Source organism: Erithacus rubecula, assembly GCF_903797595.1.
Source record: "Erithacus rubecula genome assembly, chromosome: 1".
NCBI lineage: Eukaryota > Metazoa > Chordata > Aves > Passeriformes > Muscicapidae > Erithacus > Erithacus rubecula.
This window is the reverse complement of record NC_136658.1, coordinates 89,323,993-89,346,659: the sequence shown is the minus strand read 5'-3', so window position 1 is coordinate 89,346,659 and position 22,667 is coordinate 89,323,993. Positions and strand designations below refer to the sequence as shown.

The 22,667-nt window shown below is 37.0% G+C and overlaps 1 protein-coding gene across 1 annotated transcript in view; it reads left to right on the top strand.

Annotated features, from left to right (window-relative positions):
• Nucleotides 1-22,667, top strand: part of MYO16 (myosin XVI) — a 353,826-nt gene that overhangs the window by 275,403 nt on the left and 55,756 nt on the right. Inside the window, exon 28 of the mRNA XM_079322616.1 lies at nucleotides 15,468-15,570. Coding sequence (XP_079178742.1) covers nucleotides 15,468-15,570 — 103 coding nt within the window. The remainder of the gene's footprint in view (nucleotides 1-15,467; nucleotides 15,571-22,667) is intronic.

Genomic DNA, 22,667 nt, shown 5'->3' with positions numbered 1-22,667 from the left:
TGAATTCCCAAAAGATAGGGAATTATTATCCTCCCTCACCATACCTGCAGTTTTTGTACATTTCCTTTTTGGATCTTCCTTATCATATAGGTGATGTGGTCAGAATTCAAAATAGTTATTAATTTAAAAAATGAACCACTTTTTTTTTTTTCTGGCTTTGAAGAAGACAGGGTGTTTGAATTAGGGGACTTTGTGGCAAAGGGGTGGAATATTGGAAAACCCATATTCTACCAGCAATCAGACAGTAGCAATGCATTCTTAATTGGATGAATCTGAATAAATTTCTATTGCTCTCTAAATAGGGATTAATATCACTTGTGTTTAACCTATTTATAAGTTACATTTGAACTCCTACAATGGCTTAAGAGAGAGTAGCTAAAGAAATGTCATATTTTGCAAGAACATATCTTCCTGATACAAAGCATGATCATTATTTCTGTTGCTATCCTTTTGGGTTTACTGGTTCTGTCTTATCAAAATATAAGTTGACAGCTGTGAGGTGAGCCCCTCAATCATCAAGGTTTGCTGGTCAGAAGAGAAATCTTGTGAAAATTCTAATTATTAAATGGAAGCTGTGACACTTTTCAGTGAATATATAATAAACTGAGAATTTGTAAGTTCACATGCTATTGAATTCTGTAAAAATAGGATAATTAAGAAATCATATATGATTTCAACAGATTAGCCAACTCCAGATGCAGTGTTTCTGCTGAATTTCCCTGCACTGTTGGCTCAATTTCTCAAGCTGTGTGAGCAGAGAGACAGGGATCAGTTTTTACCTTATCTTAAAAACAGAAAACCTTGAGGAACACACATTTTACACTCCTGGAAAAGTTTACCCATATATTTTGCTTAATATCTTCAGAATGGTTCTCAGTGGACTATATTTTTAAATTCTAGCTTTGCTTTTTAAATCAAGGCAGTGAGACAAACAAATTTTTAAAGGGTTTAAAGTTTCCAGTTTGCAGCCCAAATTGTACACACAGGTAATGTATCCTAAAATGTATTTTTTTTTGTGGAAGAAAGAAAACAGTAAACTAGCCATGGAATTAGCAACTGTCTGCAGATGGCTGTTTCTTTCCAGTATTTAGTGTTTTTATATCTTATTTGAAATTATATTTAATTTAAAATAATTCCAATTTAAAAGATATCTAATTTAGAATAAGATATACAAAAATACCATTAGTATAAACAGTAATTTATTATGGTTTTGGTAGTTGGTGCCATGGAAAAGAAAAAATAAGTATCAAGTGTCTGCTCTGTTTCCAGTGCAGAACAATAGGGCTCAGAAACTCTCTGGGGCACAAACAGAGCCTCGTTATACAAGCTTAATATCTAGAATCTAATCTCTTTGCATCAGTTAATAAAATGGATCCTGGCTGACTTTTGTGCCATTCACCTCACGTGGTGTGCTCAGGGAAGAAGTATAAAATCCATTTAGAATATAAATTTTTAAAAGTAAATATAGTGATCAAAGAGTCATGAGGTGACATCAGCAAAGTACAAAAATACAGCTGTTCAGGGATGCTCAGGCAAGAGTGAGGCAGTAAGATGCTCTGTTTCCCTCCCTCTGAACAATTTTATATTGGCACCATCCTCCTCTACAAACACTCCATGTTGTCCAAGTTGAAATAGAAATTAAATTAATTCCTTCTTTCTATTTTAATGTTGTTCACCAAGTTGCTGAACTACACACAGTTCTTTTGCCTCTCTGTATTTCAGTTTCCTTGCCCAAGGAAGAATTCATGCACTATTAAATTAGAAACTGAGGTTCACATGTCCCATGTGTCTTGTGTCTGGGACACTGCCTAGCAGAGGGGACTGCAAGGTCCAGTTACACAGGTCCTTAAATGAGCATCTGTGTTAGCCTTCCCTGCCAGTTTACAGGGAACACTCAGAGTTCTTGAAGCTCAGGATAACCTCTGGGGATTATTGAAACTGAAAAGCAATTTGAGACTATCACTTAGCAGATGAGAATGGCAGGATTTCTTTGGCAAAAATCATGTTGTTCGGAAAGTCTAAATTTCCTTGCATTTATTTCTGCACCTTTTGAGTTTCTTTGAATTTCATTACTTTCTCTCAGGTTTCGAGTTGGTCTTTCCTGGGTTTAATTATATCAATTTATCCTTGTGTTTTCTATCATGGAGATCCCATCGTGCCCTCTGTGGCTGCTCAATGAAGAGCAGAGAAAATTTCATAGTCTGAAGGAGAGGATGAAGGCTGTATGTAGAGACATTCCTTGGGGGGTTGTTGCAAGAAGAGATAAGTCATGAGAATATTATGATTTACTATTTCTAATAATCTTTTAAAATTGCTGAAATTGCACCAATCTAATCTTTAGTTTTACTTAGACTAATGAAGCTTTATAAGTGATTTATCCTGCTAAGGCAGGGTCAGATGCTGGTTTGGAGGTACATCATACCTTCTTCCTTCTCATCCTTCTCCTTGTCTTCTTTCCCTTTCCCGTTCTTCCCCATCTTCTTCTCTTTATCTTCTTCTCCCTCCTTTCATAATCTAACCTTACTCTCCTATAGGAATAAGGTAAAATATCTAAACCACCAATTGTAAGCTTTATTTTTAAAAAAGGAAATGAAGAGGTAGCATTCTGTTGATTTTTTGTTTTAAGCTAAGTTAACATGGCATAACATCCATTTTAATACGAAATATTAGGAAGGAAGAATATGGAACATGATGATAATGGATTCTTATTGTAATCATAACAGTGAGGGTTAAACAAGTATGTTTGAAGACTGCTCTAATTACAGGTTTTCTTCTGATTTTGCTATGAAGTTCTTAATTTATTTTTCAAGCTACACTGAACTGCAAATCCTGAATTCTGTACTTCTAGTCAGGGCAGCATTCATTGATAAGGAAATACTCTAATAGTGGTCTTTACATCAAAACTGTAGTGCTTCAGAGACTAAATTATTATTAACTCTTTCAAATAATTGACTTTGTTTAGAGATCATTCTGAAGGGATATCTTTTTTCTCAGGAAAGATTATGTTAGTTAATGCTGATTTCATTGCTTTGTCAAGTGATGTCTGTCCTTTTCCTTTAAAGCCCTTTCTAATAGCTATTGCAGTATTTTCACCAAATTCATGCTATTAGTTGAAGATGTATTGCACAGATGTGTTGTTTTTGTTTGTAAATCTTACATGTGAGTCATCATTGTATATCTAAACTCCCTTTGTCCAGAAGTATTTTGTTGTTCACTTTTTTTCCTCTCTCTTTTTCCTCTCCTTTTTTTTCTTCTTGAAAGCAGGAAAGTTATAATGTTTTATAATACGTAATTTTTGAATTTAAAAAGTCAGCAGAACATTTCAGAGTCTCATGAGCAAGTTCGGGCATCAGTGAGAATGATGTACAGAGCAGATTGCAGATAGGTCATCATCACACAGGCCCTTTCAACTTTATTGTCTGCTATGCAGTCCCAGTAATCTCATAGAGCACTACACTGATATGTGCCATGATGCCTTAAATCTTTGCAAAGGGAGGAAGAAAAAAAAAGAAGAAGAAAAAAAATACTGCTACAAAAGCAGTATTTCATTAAAGTGGATGTAATGATATCAATTTATATCAAATGGCAGTCTTTCCATTTTGGAGTTTGTTGCTTCAGTCCTAGAGCTGGAAGTGATATTTCTGATTGAGGGTAATCATTTTTGTATTTCCTTCAGAATGCAAGCAAAGGTGAGTAAATGAAGTATCTTAAAATCATCAGTTTTGAGGGCAGTTTAAACACAAATTCATAAACCTGGTAATGACAAACTCCCCATGAGGAATGAAGGTCATCCTTGAAGTTGATTTTCAAACTGTGTCCTTGAGAATTTTGGTAATTACTATAGAATCACAGAATGGTTTGAATTAAAAGGATCCTTAAAGATCATGCTGCTCCAAATAACCTGCCATGGGCACCTTCCACTATAAAAGGTTGCTCAGAGCCAGATCCAACCTGGCCTTGGATGCCAGGTGTAGGGCATAAAGCCTTACACCTTACAGGCATAAAGCATCCACAGCTTCTCTGAGCAAACTGTTCCAGAGCCTTTCCAGCCCCACTGCAAAGAATTTCATCCTAATATGTATTTTAAACCTGCCTCCTTTCAGTTTAAAGCCATTCTCCCTTGTGCTATCATTTCTTGCCCTTGTCAAAAGTCCCTCTCTGGCTTTCTTGTAGGCCACCTTTAGGTCCTGGGAGGGCACAGTAAGGTCACTCCAGAGCCTTTTCCTTTCCAGGGGGAACAATCCCAGCTCCCTCAGCCTGTTTACACAGAACAGGTGTTTCAGTTCTCTGACTATCTTCACAGATAGACTATCTTCTGTCTTGTTCTGACGACCCCAGAGCTAGACACAGCACCCCAGATGGGGAATCACAAGGGAAGAGTAGAGGAACAAGATCACCTCCCTTGACCTGCTGTTCACACTGTTTTGTTTTTTTTTTATGCAGTCCAGGAGACTGTTGGCTTTCTGGACTACAAATGCACATTTCCAGCTCATGTCCAGTCTCTCATCCACCAGCACCCTGAATAAAGCACTTGGATAAAGAATGTCATTGGTTAATCCCAGCTGGCAGCTCAACCCCATGTGGCTACCAGCACATTCCTTCCTCAGCAGGATGGGGGAGAGAATTAGGAGAGAAGTCAGAAAACTCATAGGTTGAAATAAATACAATTGAACAGAGAGAAATGAAAAATAAAGAATTCGTTCTCTATTTCCCATTGGCAGATAGGTGTTCAGCCATCTCCAGCAAAGTCCTTTATCATGCATAATGATGATTTGGGAAGACAAACACCATCACTCTGAAAAACCCCTCTTCCTTTTTCTACCCTCAGATTTTATTTGTTCTTTTCCTCCTTCAAACCTTTTGCATAGGAGAACCCAGTTTGGGATACTTTACAGCACAGAGTTACTCTAAATTACTAATTCCTCATGAAACCTTATTAATAAGTGTTGATTATACTGTAGGAGATGACCAAAACCCAGAATGCTCTGGTATTCTCCCAGAAAAGCCTAGAATTGGAATAAATCACCCTGGGGAATTTCTGAGATGTAACTAGGTATATGGGACTGTTTTAGAGGTTACAGACAATTTCAAATCTACTTGTACAAAGTGATAGTGTAGCCAGAGTTAGCAGGCTACTCATATTATGGAAAAACTAAATAGCTCTTTCCATGCAGTCTGACTGTAAATGGACTATTCTGTTTCTTTGTATCCATTTGGCTTGTTTGCTCCATTGTCCCCATTAGGTCCTTTTTTATATTTTAGGAATAAGAAGTGCACAAGATAACTTCATATACCTGTGTGACTTGACCAGGACATAATGTGTATGATGTAAAGAAAAGTGATCACTTTTAGGATGGAATTCAACTGAATTGTCTTGAGTTTATCAATGTTTGCATATATTTCCCAGACTCACTGTAGCTCCATTCTATGGCAGGGCAAAAATTCATGCCTTGTAACAGCCTCTATAAATAATCAGAGAACAACATTTTAGAGCTGAGACAAATGCAGTTTTTGAATCTATACCACAGCATCATCAGTTCTCTAGCCCACAGAATTATTATTGTAAATTCAAAGTGTCAATCCTTATGTTACATGTCACAGAGTTTGGACTGTGAGTATGGTAAAGTTACTGGTGTTTCTAGGGCTTACTGAGAATGCACAAATGACTGACTATAAGAGAAAAGAATTTTTCTTTTGACTGGAGTTTTCAGTGGGAGGCCAGACACCTGACTTTATTTAGAAGGCACCTAGGTGTATTCTGAAGGCAAAAAATAAATATCAGCATTGTTTGCTGGGCATCCTCAGAATCCTATAATGCAACCCTCATTTGCTAAAGCAATTACAAATGTGTAAATGTGTGTAAACTATTGAAGTCAGTTGAATTATTCATGTCTGTCATACACTTAACAGCTCTACAAGATTGACAAGAAAAGGGGTCCCTTGAGCAGGAGGATGTAATTAGATCATTAAATAGCCAGATATAGGGAAATAAAGATGACATGGTCAGTTAATTCTGATGGTTCCTAACTTTCAAATATTTGGTGCGCAACCTGAATAATTTTCCAGCATTATGTATAATACATTTAATACAGAATGCATAAAACTTAGTGAAGCTTCTTGCAGAGTCTATTTTTTGTGCAATAGAGAATGTCCCAGTTTTTAGGCTGTTTCAGTGAGAATCTCCAGGTTCTCCCCTCCACTGCTAGTTGCATACAATGCATACAATACTAGTTACATACTACTACATTAATTTCCTTGGGCAATCATAAAACTATTGGACACAGACAAGCATAAATCTGGCTGAACTGTTTCAGCAGTTCTTGTGGTTTTCTTTATCAATGAAATTTTAAAATGTTTATTTAGTTTATAGATTTAAGTGCCACCTCTGCTTTCCACTAGCACTTGACATTTCTTATCCCCCAGATTTAACAAAATGTTTATTACATCACTAAGTAACCCTTATATTCCTTATAAAAATCTATGCATGTTTTACATCTGTGAATTTTAAACTTTCTGCTATTTCTAAACATGGAGAAATGTTGTCACAAGGTACTAAAATATGTACCACAGCACTGGATTTAATCTAAAAGCATTTATTATAAAAATAGATGTAATTTGTATAAAAATAAGCATAATGAAAGTTCTTGACCCATATCTCACAAACAGGGTTCAATGTGCCTATAACCAGCAGCTAATAATTTATTTCAGAACCTTAAAGTTCCAACAAAAATTTTTATTGAGTAGTTCATAATTTGCTGACATCACATAATGACAAAGATAATGGACATAGATTTATGTGTGGTAGTAAGAAATTCAGTTAAATGCCTGCCATAGAAATAAACCTGTTAAAATATTATCAACTACTGATATTTTCACTAATCCTTATACATTGAAACTCTTCTAAGGAAATGCTGTTAGAATTACTGTTCTCTTAAATTAATACAGACAGCATATATTTAAAAGTCATATTTTAAAAAATATAGTATGCAACACATTTTTTTTAGCCAGTGGCACTATGCAGGAAATTTGAATGATCAGATTAAGGTGCAAATTGTCACATAGATTAATTCTTAATTTTTTCCTGTATAATTTTAAAATTATTCATTGTTATTTATTGCTTAATTAAATATATCTGTGTGATGTTTAGAAAAGTATTAGTTGATTTTGAGTGCTGCTTTTTTCTGATCATAGGACTTCTATAGGTCATAGGATTTGTATAGTTGCAGTCCAGCTGCCTCACACTCAAAAACAACTGTGACCCTTCTGCTCTTTCTTCTTTCCATGGCTCTGCAGCTGTTAAATTCTTTCCACTCAGATATTCATGGCACCCTTTTTTCTCTTTATCCTTATCTTGATATTCTTTACAACCATTTAATCTTCAGCAGAAGAACCTGGAATGACACTTCCTGAAGCTAGATTTCCTAGTCAGGCTGAGTAATAGTAGGCAGTTGATACTGGTGATATCTGAGAGCAAACACAAAATCCTAGGCAAGCATTCACATAAATCCTTTCATGCATCTTAATCACTGGACCTTACTTTGCTTTCTTGTTTATGTGGCATAACATCATCTGTTTCAGCAGAATTACTCCAGCTGTGTTCCACTCTGAATGAGTGCAGAATCTGGGCTACTCTTGGCACATCACCTGAGCATATATTGAAAAATGAGGCTTTTGGACAGTTTGTCTAACCATTGTACAATCCAGAGCCAGGAGAGTCCCTGTTACCCAGACTGATAGTACTCACAGGGATCAGAGGCACAATGGAAGCTCCCACAGAAGACAGCAGCAGTAGGGATGATCTCACAGAGAAGCTATTTTGCTATTTTGTTTAAAAAGGTCCAAAAATCCTTCCTCATAATCCAAATAAATTTTGTCTAAGCTACTAGTGAGTATTGTGGGAAGGGTTTTGTATATTCCCATTCTTCTTTGGCTGAGTACTGGTTGCACAGGAGAAAAAACACCAAAAGGAATGAAGAAATAAAGCATTATCTAGGTGGAACAGCAAATCTAATCCTATTTCTCTTAAATATCACAATTTCCATTTGACTCGTTTCTTTCTGCTTCTGCAATATACAAATATCTCAGTATATTTCCCAAAGATCTGGGCAGCGCCTTCTTGAAGGCTGCTTCAGTGAGCCACTGAAGTAGCAATGCCACCAGGAGACTGAGTGAAAATTCCACAAACCCACTTCAGTGTTTCAATTTAAGGACTTTTGGTTTTGGTGCCGTTATCACATGGCTGTGTCTGTAGAGAAAGGGAAGGAGATTCACTGGACACTATGACATTTCTGTGTTAAATACAATAAAATAAGCAGTTCTATAGCCCATATATTCTGTGTACAGTGAAGCATTTTATGGCCCCTTGTGCATGTTGGTGGGATGCCCATGCATGAAGATGTAATTATCAGTGGAAAAGAATGACCTAACAAGAGCTAAATGCAAACATTTGCTGAGGTAGAGTCAGATGTGTATGTTTATAGATGTAATAGAGCTGCTTGTTTGCTCAATGCTAGCATATTTCTGAGACAATGTGTGATTTTTTCCAATTTTTAAAGTAAATATGTTTTACATTGCTTTATCAAGATGAAATGAGAATGTCAGTTTTAAGTAAGATGCTTCAAAAGTATTGTAAATCTTTAGCTAATCTTTAGCAGATGTTGCAAACTCATATTTTTTTTTATTTGCATAGTTGAATCCACTAATCCCAAGAGCTGAACTATAATTTATATTCTACTCACTATTCTGCTGCCACATTGTCTGAGATGAGGAAGCCTCTGCTTAATTACAGGAAGTATATGAATAAATAATCCAGGACTAAGACACACATGTCTTCATTACTTCTTTTCTTCCAAAACTGAAATTCAGATGTCTAGAAAAGATTAAGGGTCACAAAGCCTAATGCAAAAAACCCTCATTAAAAAAAAAAAATCATTCTTCCAATTAATTTCTTTATCATCTGTCATAAGGTAGTATCTTTATCTGAGAAATTTTCCTTACTTTTTATTCAGTCTAAATTAAAACATCCCAAATGGACACTTCTGCAAAGGTGTTTGATCCAGTGGATTTCATAGTCTGACCCTCCCTCAAAATCTGTACTGATCTCTACATTGGCCCAGTGGCTGGCTCACATTTGAGTCACTGTAAAATTTTGTTCTGGGGATTTTCTGAGTATTCTTCCAGTTTTATTTCTTAGTCCTAAATTTTGTTCTTTTATCTCAATTATATGTAATTTTTTGTCACTCTGAGTATATTTTCCTTTTACCAAAGACACATTAAATCATGCTATATATTTCCCTATGACTCCTTCAATAGGAAGTGAATTTTTAATTGTTGAAGTAAAAAATCAGTATATTTAAAAAAAAAAAAATCCAGAGGCATATATAAAAAACAGGTAATACTACAATAGCCAGTCAGTTTCCAGTAAGATCACTTTAAGCATTATTAGTTTTCCAAAATTAAAGCCAAATATATATATTTTCTCCCTTAATACTTATTGGTCTGCAGATCTGGTCACTTAAGACTGTGTTGCTTGATCACAATTAAGATATTAAAAAAGCAATACTAGTATGATAGAGAGGTACTTGGAAGTTTTGGTTCATTGCCATATATATTTGCTAATTGTTGTGTATATTGCACTTCATGCTCACATTTGCAACATTCTGAATTATTTCTGTAGGTCTCTATCAAGCAGCCTTGGTGCAAAATTTTTCAGAAAAAGGTGAACCTTATAGTCTTCTTATACTGGATTTTTGTAGTCCTGTAAAAGAACCCCAAATGTGTCTGTATGGTGTAATATGTTGAATTTTGAAAAACATCTTTTTCTTCTTCACATCCAAAGATTTATTCTCTCAAAATTTTTGAATATGTGCTTTGCTTCTTAATGTTTATGCTCTCTAATAAGATATTCATGTCATATATATTGTACAAAGATTGGCAGAATCACTTTTGTTTTCTTGGAAACTAAAGTTACCTATTTCCTCTTTTCTAATTATCTGGAATTTCACATGTTTCTCATATTTCAAAAATAATTAGGTTATTCATTCAAGAAAAATGGAATATAACAGAGGGAAGAGGAATTAATGAATATGTATCCTTTATATAAGGGTAAAATTAATCAAAATTCCATCCTATACATTGCTTCTCACTGATTTTATGTTTTCCACTGAAAATTTTTCAGGCAATCTCTCTTCTGTTGATAGGCTCTCTAAATGTTTCAGCCTTCACATGATAAACTTTTCAAATACAAACATTACTTAACCCACTCTTCCCATCCTCCCTAAATCAAAACAAACAAAACTAAAAATCATGAGTTTTAAGCACAAGTTTGGCAAACAAAGTTAATTTCTTTTACATACTTCAGGTATCAACAATTAATGATTGTAAAAGAAACAGAAAAGGAAGTATAGAGAGGGGAAAAAGAGACTTTACCAAGACAGCACAACCTGAACCTTTATGATGGTAATTTTTGCATTTCTTCTAGCAGAAATATGAGACACAGTTTAATTTTGATTGTTGCCTTTTATTCGCTGTCTTTCGAATAGATCTTTTTAAGTCATAACAGTTTACCTTGGAAAACAGAGTACATTGTAGTAAGCAAAAGAAAGAGAAAATAAAACTACAGCATAATGAATTATACTGACAAGAGTGTCACTCTTTTTTACTGATGTAAGTTCTGTTTGGATATCTAAAACTTGAAAGTACATAACTTATTAGTATTGTAAAGCAGTTACCTGCCAGCCAAATATGTGATTTTTATTTTTTAAGCAACAAGACAAAGACATGGAAAGAAGGAGCTTCCTTCAGGAAAGATTTGCTTGTCGTGTTAGAAACTGTATTCTTACTGAGGGTATTGGATTGCAGTCAGTAGCTACATTTAACTTTATTTTTTTTTCATGTTTCTTTCTTAATTAGGCCAGAGAGAGATCTGAGAATAAGAACAGCAAAACAACCAAGCAACAAAAGTAGTTCTGTGGCTTCAGTTCAAAGACATCTTTTATTAAGCTATTGATTTGGAGCTGCTTGTTTTTCTGCCCTTTGTTCTTGCCATGTTTTTTCCTTTAGTGTCTTCTATCACACTGTGCTATTGCAATTGAGTGAGTCATGTTTATTCCAGTTCTTAAAGATTTGCTGTGCATACAGAACTGGGAGTACAGCCCTACAGCCCATTTGTGCACACTCTGTGTAAATCAAATAGTGTGCTGAGCCTTAGAATATTGCTGTGGGTTACTGTGCCATAACCTGAACTGCAGAATATTCTGTCTTGGGGAAAAACAGCCTGCTGGATCTTGTCAGCTGTGCACTTAGGGAGGTGAGGAAGAAAATGATTAGATAACATCCTTATCTATGAAGACCCAAGAGGACTGTGTTTTCCCTATTCACAAGCTCTTGGCAGCAGTATCTACTCCAAATAAACAGAAAACTTCCCTGATAGAGCACATCATTCAGAAGCAAAGAAGGAGAGGTCAGAGCACATTTCTGCAGCACCAGAGAATCCTGGCCAGTCTGTACATGCTCACAGTGTGAGCCTGTCTAGCCAGAATGTCTTTTTTTCTGTTTATGCCTCTGAAAATGACAAGTTAGGACAAGGAGGGTGCTAAAGGAGAAAATGGATCTTCTCTCAACTGATGTCATGTGGGTGGGTGCTGGGGAGACCTCCCTTCACCCCAGTAGCAGTGTTCACTCTCTCAGCTTGTAACTAGAAGAGGTTTTGCATTTACTTCATAATCAACAGTACATTAGTCTTTACATGGCAGTGGAGTGGTGTTAATTCAAATTAGTCCTTTAGATCTCTCTGGTTTGTATGTTATTTTGGATATCTTAGTGAAGGAGTTGCTCTGGCTAGCCTTGAAATACTGTTGTTGTTTTTTTTTTTTGGCTTCCTGGCTGTGAAGGAGATTTTATTTGTCTAATATTAGATGTCTAGGCTGGAGGCAAGAGCATTATTATATCCAGTGGAAAGACATGGTGGTATTAGAGTGCAGAATTCATCTGACCTATCATAAGCATCAATATTACAGTAAGGAATATGACACCAGAATACTCAATTCTTCTGAATCTTAAGAAAGTCTAGACCAGTGACTTGACCAAGTTCAGCTGAAATGTATTTAATAATGTTAAAGACTCATTTTTAGCAAGGTAACACCGAGTATGCTTTCTGGATTCCTTAAGATCCTCTCTAAAGCTCTATAAATACGTTCTGCATTATCTGCTGGGGCAAAATGTGTAACCTGTCAGGTGGAAAGAAGCCTGGTACCTTATTAGGTTTGTTCATTCACTTCAGAGTAAACTGAGGCTGGAGCACTAGGGGAAGAATTCTCTGTAAGAGAAAGTTTCACCAACTCCCCAGACTGAATTTCCCCAGAAACAAGTCCTGTTGTTGCATGCAATTCAAGTTTGTCTATAAAAGCCTGCACCATAATTTCAGTATTCTTGTTACTAATTTCTGTGATAGAATAAATTCTGAAAAATAAGTTCTTTTGCTATTCTTGAGAATGATTAAATTTAAGATGATAATAAATGATTGTGCCTACATGGAAACACAAGGTCAATCCACAATAAAAAGTATCTGATACCCAAAAGATATTTTGCATTTTGATAATAATGTCACATTTGAAAGTTTTTATTTCTTTCTTTATATTTTAGTTAATTTTCAATTCAAAGAAAAAATTTTGGGTTTTTTTTTCATTCATTTGAAACTAAGTACAGAAGAAATTATGTAAGCTTATGGTTTGACCATGTCTTCTGTCCAACAAGTGTAGTTCTCTTATTCCCATTCATGCAGGAACTTCCATTAATTCCCTGGCATTGACACAGGTATATTTACAACTGGACTGAGAGTCAAACTGAGGACCATTGTGGCTGAAAAACAGCTGCAAACTTTGTGTTTTTCTTATTTTTGTACAAGAAATGGTTGAAAATGGTTGATAACAGATGATAACAAAAGACATAAAGGTACTTTTTTCATTCTGGGTGCTTAGCCAGTAGATTTGAACCAGTGATAGGACAAATAAGGAAGCTCTCTTAGACCCTCTTTTAGTTACTCTGCAGGATGAGTAGCTCAGTCAGACAAGGAGGCATAAAGGAGAGCTTCCTCTCAGTCACCCAGAATGAAAATCCAAACTTCCTGGAGTCCATCTGGGGCCAGTGGAGAAAGGCACCTCCAGAGGGCAATGTCTTCTCATTTTATCAAAATATCTAGAATGCATAGAACAAGTCACCCTGTGACTTCACAGACTGTTTTGAGAACAAGGTGACTAACTCAGACTAGCTCAGCTTTTCAGTGTCTAACAGGGAAAGGTAGATCACCCTCCAAATGTCCTGCTGTATTCACAGAGGAAGTTCATGGCAGAGTTAGATTTTCATAGCTATCTCTTTCTCCACTACCATATCTCATCCTCCTTTTCTGAGATAGAGCTTGCTTTAACAGAAAGAAGAGGATTGTGAACTCTGAATAGACTTCCAGGATGATGTGGTGGAATTTCAGAGACTTTAGGAGCTGGAGGAAAATGGTTGGATCATTTTTGTCTGGCATCCTACATAATACAGATTGTAAGGAATGTTTGGCTATCCTTGAATCCTATCATTTGCATGTCTTTAAAGAAAATTTGAACTTAGAAATTCAACCTTTTAAATTTTAATTTGGCTTTATGTCAGGAGAGAAATATGTTTCTTTGGGTTTCTGCTGTACAGGAGTTTCAGGCTGACCACTTTTGCAGTTATTTCTTCATGCATTGTGAGTCAGTGCCTAGTCATCTTTGCTTCAGTCAGCAGTTGCTAAGCTTTCCATCAGTTGTTTCTCTAACATCTCTGATGTTAGTTTTCCAAGAAAAGACCTGTTGACACAACTAGGAAAACAAGGTGACCCCAGCCTTAACAGAAACCCATGAAAGAAATGTCTTTTTGACCATACAGCTAGTGGAATATTGGGAAAGTGCTATCCTCAGTTTTCTAATGCTGATCTGGTGTGTGAGACTGAATACAAGCATCTGTGATGAAGTTTTGGATCCTTCTTACCAGCAGTCCTCCAAACAGATCCTGGGCACATTTTGGGAACTAGAACAGGCTAGTAACCAGTCAAAGAAGGCAGCTTAGACATAGTTACCCTCTGTTGGAAGAGGACAAAGTTCAATAGAACATAGCAGATTACATAATATTAAATGCATAAATAAATCATCAGAGTGGGGTTTTGCCAGATGGTTTCTATGCCACAGAGAAAGTCCCTCTCACTTTTCATTTACTAGTATAGGCTTAGCCATGGGACTGCTACCTGACAATAGAATATTTCCAGAACTGAGGTACCTAAGGGTCTGTGCAGCTGCCCAAAACAGAAATGTAGGTGAAATCTGGACCTATAGCAGTTTACCTGCAGATGTTACTCCAGAGTTGCCACATCTTCTGGGACAATTGATGTCCCTGTAGTCCTTCTAGCACTGCAGCTTTGCCTACCATGGTGTGTGCAAGGGCTCCCAAGACTGCACAGTTTTGGACTGCAGCAGAGTTATAGGTGAATTCAGCAGTTAAATAAATAAATAAATGAATAAATAAATAAAATGTCAGGAAATGTAATTAGCATACAAACTTCAAAACTTATCAATTTCACTGGGAGTTTAATCAAAAGTGACATGTTTACAAAGCATATATCCTTTTCAAAGCCTGCCTTTTTGTAATGAAAAGGCATTTTGACTCATTACATGCAGTCAGATCTAGACAGAGGAATGCCTTCAATAAAGTATAGTAATATTATGTAGAATTAAGATGTATAAAATTAATCCATTTAGTAATAAGTTACAATAAATGTAATAAGTCCAAATAAATTTGAATTTTATACTTTATTGGACTTTGTATTACTTAAGTTTTCTTCCTTGATATTTTATCTGGCACATCAAAGAGCCCTTTAATATCCAGAATTTTCTGTCTTGGAAGGTACTCAGTGCTATAATCAAGCCTCCTCTTGAACTTCTTTCCAGTAGTGTAAACTGATTGAGTTCCTGGAAATCTCTTTGCTACATGATTTTCTGTTCAAAATGAAAATTTATTTCAGACTGATGAAAATCATTTTTGTCAGTGTCACTTTCTTACTAATTTCTCTTCAGGAAGCATAAGTAGTATGACACATACTGAAAACATATTTTCCTCCTTTCAATGACCGAGTTCAATCCCAATGATCTTGACTGGGGAAGCTATTCATTCCTTTGGCATTGATTTTCAGTGAGGCATCCAAAGAACTGACAGGAAACAAATTTGGGTTTTAGGCATCACTGTTATTAACTAAGGTCATGTCTAATAATATATAATATTTAGAGTGGTTTGTCTTCTTGTTTTCTTCACCCTGATCAGAATCCCAAGCTTCCAGTTTGGATATCAAAGTTTTGAGAGTCAAAGGAAAACTGACAATTTCTGCAAAGAAATTGACAAAGATGTCAACCAGGCCAACATTAGAGTAACTCTGCTTCTGCTGATTTTTCTAGGTATAAAGATCTGGCTGATACAGCAGCAGGAGAGAAGAAGAAGTTGAATGCCAAGGAGAGATGTCGTCTTGTTCTTCAGCAGTGTAAATTACAAGGCTGGCAGGTTTGTGATCTACAAAATAATTAAATATCATTCTTTAAACAAGCTAGCAGAGTCATTTCCATTGGTGGGAAGCCACCAGATCCTTTGTAGCACTGCATTCTTTTGACATTTAATATATGCTTATGTAAATTATCAAACTGATTTTCAGTTTTATGAGTATCTGTGATCATTGTGTCAAAAATTTAGGGTATTCTTGTGGAAAGAGAAAAGACTCAATTAACCATGCACACTATGTAAATTTTTATCCAGGTTTTTGAAGGTACTTGGTATATACATTTTAGTGGTTGAATGGCTCCTGAACAACCCTACATATTTTATTTCTTTAAAATCCAGTGCTAAATGCTCTACTGTCATAACAGAGTATAGTCAAAACAGCTAATTAGGATTTCCCAGGTAGTCAGTACATTTGTAGGTGCCAGCATGCTGACCCACAGATACAGCAGAGAACCTCAGGTTGCCAAACATCAAGTATAGTTTAGAAAAAAAAAAAATAATACCAAACACTAAACAGGAAACTATCAACTCTCTATCTTGTCTTCTTATCCTATTTATATCCTAGTTAATTCTCTCCAGTATGAAGGGTGCAAGGTGGGTGACTCCACTTGTCCAGAGTACTCAGTTATCTGCTTTGGATAGCTTTGTAATTGAATAGAGCTGATTTCTTTAATAGGTGCATTTTAAAAAGAAAAATGTGTTTCCTTGCATAGAAGCTATTGAATAGAATTGAAGCTTTCTGTGGCTTCACATACAGAGCATTCCTGCAGGCAGTGTGAGCTTCAGATTCAGGCTTTTTTCCTGCCTAGCAAGACTGAAATCTATTACACAAGGGAGCTTCCAGACCAATTTCAGGGACAGCTGTGAAGTGAAGGGATTGGACAGTGGTTAGGGCACTCCTACAGGCTTCTTCTGTTTAAAGAATGGAGTCTTCTAATTAGTGTGTGACCTCTGAGTATTAGGATGCCTAGAAGAGTTTCTGCAAGCTGTTAGTAAAGACCAAGGACTAAGTTAGAATGTGTGCTATGGGTATTTTGCAGTGGCCCAGATTCCTTAGTAACAACAGGAACAAAAGTTGATCCCCACTAGGCTAGGAGCACACATACATAATCACCTGCACTCAGACACATAAGAAAATTGTTATTTCATCAAAATACCATTGCAAGATGCAGTTTAGTTACCAAGCAAAGCAGATGGCTCATACAGCTCCTCTCCCTCAATAGAAAAGGCCTAGAGACTGAAAAAGACAACAATATTACACTAGACTTGCTTTTCCTATCCAGGTGTTGTAAGTTTACTCTGATCTATGTTTGGCATCATTTCCACAAGGTTCCCTATTGAAAAAAAAAAAACTATAATTAACATCTAGAAACTGTACTTTCATTTACAAGTACCTGGAGATGAGAGAGCCTCTCACTTTTAGAACTTATAATGGAATACTAGCTTGACATTGGACAAAAGCTGTGTAACAGTAATTGTATAGTGCGCTCCAGTCACGAAACACAGAGCAGGATGCCTATGAAGTTTATTTCCCCAGAGAAAAAACATTTTTACAGCACAGAAAAAAGCAGTTGGTCATCAATGAAAGCCTGGAGCTGAAGAGTAGAAATTCTGTAGTGAGAGGCATTTGAAAACAAGCTTGAAACCTTGGAAGACAAAAATTTTAAAAGGCAATCACAAAACAGAATCCTTCCATCATGCAGAGGACTGAAACATGTGATCTTAAACAGTCTTTTGAAGTTCTGACTCCAGAATCTCATTAACTCTAGGAGAAGCCAGGTGTGCAAAACTACAGCAATGCATAATGCACTATCCTTCACACCAGAAAGGCACAAAACTCTTGAAACACTGATAAGTTAAATGGAATAGGAGGGTTTGGGGGTGAGAGTTACACCATTGTCACTCAGTGACTAAGATGCACGTGGCAACAGACTGAGCTGTAAGGAACAAGGTTTGAAAAAATGAGTGACCTTCTCCATACACCTTCTTCCAGCCACAGAGAGGTAAAAATACAAATGGAAAGATGAAAAGCATAGAAGAAAATTTAAGAAGAAAATTCATTCTAAGTCAAATTTCTTTAATGTCCAGTGAATACCAGCTTGGTATCAACCTGTTTTGGTATAGGTGATTCAAAACCCCATACCTAACTATCAGCAGTAGTGACTAATGTCTGTGTCACATAATCTCACTATCAATTATCTTTTTGATTCATTTGATTAATCATGAAAGTTGAACTTTAAATAACAATCTAAATGAAGAAGCTTACACAATCTGCATTTGTCATGGGTGCTCTCCTCTATGCTTTTACAGCAGAGGATTCTGAAAAAAGTAAACATTTAAAAGGTAGAAAGAGGGAGGAGAAAAGGAAAGAAAAAAAGGAAATAGGAAGCAAGGATTATGTCAGGTAGCAAATTCAGAAGAAAGGAGTCATCCCTAGTGCGTTACTAAAAATCATCCAAAAAGCAGGGGGTAACACATATAACCAGTTTATTCAGCCACTGTTGCCAGCAGTAACTACTTCAAATGAGTCACTGCTGGAACTGAAAATCTATTTGTTGCAGGAGTTCATGAATAAATCAAAAAATTGTCTTCCCCAGCACTATTACATGCACTTCCCTGAAGAGCTCTTGCAAACTCAGGTGAAAAAATGAACTGAAAAGGTAGCTAAAACACCCTCATCAAAGATAATGATATTTAGGAGAATGTAACACAGATCTGAAATCAACCTCCTGCTTATATGTCATCCTCAAAAGATGAAGTTTCCAATAAGCTCAAGGGCAGAGGGTGAAAAAGATAGATCTGGACATTTTAGCTTAGTGAATCTGGATGACACTTTATTTAACTTTCTTCTGATAATGTACCTCACCCTTCCATTTTGAGAAAGGTGATATTAACCTGGGGAAAAGTGTTCTGAATTAAAACCCCTGAAAATGAGTAAAGAAAATGGTATCTTTGTATTTATTTCCTGCTGGACAATTTATCTTTTCCTTCTCACATAAGCTGTGTTTGAGAAGTGTTTTATTAACCTACAAAACAACAAAGCTCAGACCCTACTCACAGAACATTTTCTTTCTTCTCTGTAAATACTGCAGTCTGTTTTCAAATAGACAGAAGGTGCAGGAGATCCAATACCAGGATCGGATTTTGGTTTATTTTCTACTGTTTAACAGAGCATAAGAGCAAACACTGTTACTTGGCCAATGTCTTGTGCTTGTTTCACCAGCTTATGTGTTAGAAAAAAGTACTTATTATCATAGAATAATTAGGGTTGGAAAAGATCTCCAAGATCACTGAATTTAATCTTTGCCTGAACACCACCACATCAACCAGACCATAAGCACTAAGTGGCATGTGAATTGTTTCTTGAACACTGCCAGGGATGGTGACTACACCATCTCCCTAACCAACCTGTTCCAATACTTCATCACCCTTACAGTGAAAAAATTCTTCCTAATGTCCAGTCTGAACCTCCTCTAGCACAGCTTGAGGCCATTTCCTCTTGTCCTGCCACCAGTTGTCTGGGGGAGAGGCAGACCCCCACCCTTCTACAACCCCCTTGCATTGTAGCTGTAGAGTGATAAGGTCCTCCCTGAGCCTCCTTTTTTCCAGGCTAAACAATGGAAGCTCCCTCAGCTCCTCACAGGAGCACTCCAGATCCTTCACCAGCTCCATTGCCCTTCTCTGGACATGCTCCAGAACCTCAATTTCTCTGTTGGAGTATGGGGCCCAGAAATGGACACAGAGGTGTGTGACACTTGAGGTGTGGCTTCACCAGCCTCCAGTACAGAGGGACAATTACTGCACTGCCTTGCTGACCACACTCTTGCTGGTACAGGCCAGGCTGCCCTTGGCCTTCTTGGCCATCTGGGCACACACTGGCTCATGTTCATCCAGCTTTCAACCAACATCCCCAAGTCCTTTTCTGCCAGGCTGCTTTCCAGCCAATCTGACCCAAGCCTGAAAGGCTAAATGGGTCTTGGCCCATTGCTCCAGCCTGTCCAGATCCCTCTGCAGAGCCTTCCTGCCTCCCAGCAGACCAACACTCCAACCCACCTTGGTGTGACCTGCAAATTTGCTGGGAGTAACTCAACGCAAACCATTGATAAACATATTAAACAGGACTGGCCCCTTGGAGAACTCCACTAGTGACTGGTCACCAGCTGGATGTGGAACCAGCCACAGTCACCACCACTCATTGGACCCTGGTGTCAGTTTTGCTGCGTCCCTCATTCACTAGACTGGTCAACTGGTCATGAAAGGAGATCAAGCTGGTCAGGCAGGACCTGCCTTTTCTAAATCTCTGCTGGGTGCTAATGCCCAGATTGTCCTGTAAGTGCTGTATGGTGGCACACAAGAAGAGCAGTTCCATAATCTTCCTTGGGACTGTGGTCAGGCTGACAGACCTGTGGTTTCCCAGATCTTCCTTCAGGCCCTTATTGTAGATGGACATCACATTGGCCAAGCTCCTGTTGTCTGGGATCTCCCTGGTTAGCCAGGACTGATGATAAATGATGGAGAAGGTCATAGTGAACTCTTCCACCAGCTCCTTCAGTGCCCCCAGATCAACCCCATCCAGTGCCTCTGAGTGTCTGAGTGGGACAATAGGTCACTTCATACTTCCTCTTGGGTCACAAGGAGTCTATTCTGTTCCCTGGCCCTGTTTAGTAGCTCAGGAGGCTTATTGCCTTGAAAATACCTAGTCTTTCTGCTGAAGACTGAGGCAGAGAGGGCACTAAATATCTTTGCCTTTTCTGCTTTTAATTCAAAAAAGGATGGAGATTTTCCATGGACCTGTTTGTTTTTGGTTTTTTTTTGTTAATGCATTTAGAGAAACGATTTTTATTATCTTTCCCAGTTTGGCCAGATTGAGTTCTAGTTGAGCTTTTGCCTTTCTAAACCTTTTTTCTACATAATCTAGTGACATCCTTGTACTCTTCCTAAGTTGCCTGGCCCTTCTTCCAAAGGTTGCAGGCTCTCTTTTTTCCCTGAGTTGCAGCAAATGCTCCCTATTCAGCCAGGCTGGTCTTCCCTGCCGACTTGTTTTTCATCACGTAGGGACAGAAGTGTGGATAGCTTTATAAAATATTGTTGTTCTTTGAGTAAGCTGAGCTGGAGATAACTAAACTAGGACAATAAAATAGTGGTTTCATTGAAGCTGACATACCATGCAGTTTCAGTCATGCACTTAAATACTGGAATTATGAAAGTGCAGAGCTACTAATGAAAGGCAATTTTTGCATCTTGACTATGTGTGCAGTCTTGATAAGGTATTCTTTCAGCTTAAATATATACTTGATCACTACAAGCTTGGTTACTTGCTGTGACTTTTAAGCACTTTCTAAGAGAAAATCAGATTGCTAAATCAAAACAAGCCATTTCTACTCCAGGCAGAGAGAAAGAAATAGACTTGTTTAACCCCTGGAGATGTTAGTGAGATGATATTTAGTACCTTTAGAGTTAAATTGAGCAGAAATACTGGCTGGTCCATGTAAAGCAGAAGAATCTCCTGTCCCCCAGAATATGAGAAGGTCTTTATATTAGGAAATCCTCATTTTCAGTGCTGTTCATTTATTGTCACACAGTGATGCATTAGCTAAGCAAAAACCTACTGTCCCAATGGTATGACTTAATTTGCAAACATTATCATGCTTTGGGAGAAGTATGGGCACAAACAGTCCTTGGCTCTTTTTACTGACATAAGGAAACTTTCGTTTGTTTGGATTATCATTCCTCACCCTGTTAAGCTTGCAAATATAAATTCAATAAAAAAGAGTTAGATCATAGCTTACTGAGCTTTGTCATCAAAACTTGGAGCTCTACATTTTGTTTAACTAAGGTCAGTAGTCTGCAATTAACCCTTCTGAGTTACTTCAGATGGAGCTTGCTGAAATGCAAACTAGTACCATACCAGAAAAAAACAAAACATCAATTTAATTTGCTTTTACTATAAAGTGCATCTGTTAAATGCACGCACTGCAAAGCTCAGACTTCACTGAAAGTGAATATTTCAGCCTCTGACTGCTAGAAATGCTTATCTGGTTAAAAGATTGCAATCCTTTAAAATATAAGGATTCTAATATAAGCTTTGTCTTGTATTGTCTTTCCAATATTTAGCCTGCTTCCTCTAACCCACAATGATTCCTTCTTATCAGTAGCTTTGAATTCTGAACACAAGAGATCACTCATTTATCAAAGAACAAGACAAATCTTAAGTCTCTAATGGGATGATCCAAGGACTCATCAGGTATGAAATAAGCAGCACAGGAGAGTCAGTTAATAAAGCTCCAAATGAGGTAGTTGCTTGAGATAGATGCTGTGTTAGTGCCAGTTCACACTTTCACAACTACAAACATTGCTGAAGCTGTTTCAGGAGCCAGCAGTGTTTGTGGAGAAATGATCTTTGATACTGTGGAGTTGTATTATCAAACTTGCAGTCCTGAGTATTGAAACAGAAAATAAGCCCTCAATATGGAGAAATCCCAGAAAGCCATTTAGAGATTTCAAATTCTTCTAACACTTCCAGAACTGCAGAGGGGAAACAAAGTCTGATCCACAGTTCTTACCAGTCAGAGACTATGGGTGTTTCATTTATTTTATTTGATAGAGCTGTCTTTAAGTATTTTTAAATTTCAGTGTACCAGCACATAATATTAGCACACTATGGTCCTTTTTGGGAAAAAGTATATTTATGATTAAAGAGCAGAATGTAGAACATAAGTGGCATATGATTAAATCAGAGGAATGAGCAGTGTATTAAATCATACATATGTAAATTTTATGCTTAGTTAATATTTTAGGTTATTTTTTAAACAGAACTGTTTATTTTGGCTTAAAATTAAAGTGGTCATGCTGTAAAAAATGCTTTGTACCTGCTCCACTGAAGTACAGGAGAACTTTGCAAGCAATCTAATATATAAGGAATTCCTAACTTTTTTCTTTCCCTCAAGTAGGAAAACTTTAGAGCTCATAAATTTTATTCCAGCTCATTCCTTTTTTATTTAGTAATTTTAACTGAGGTCAATTTCCTGTTTGTTTTGAATATCTCACTTTAAAAAGTCAACTTTATTTTAGGCAATTAAAAAACAAAATCCTGGGGGTGAGCA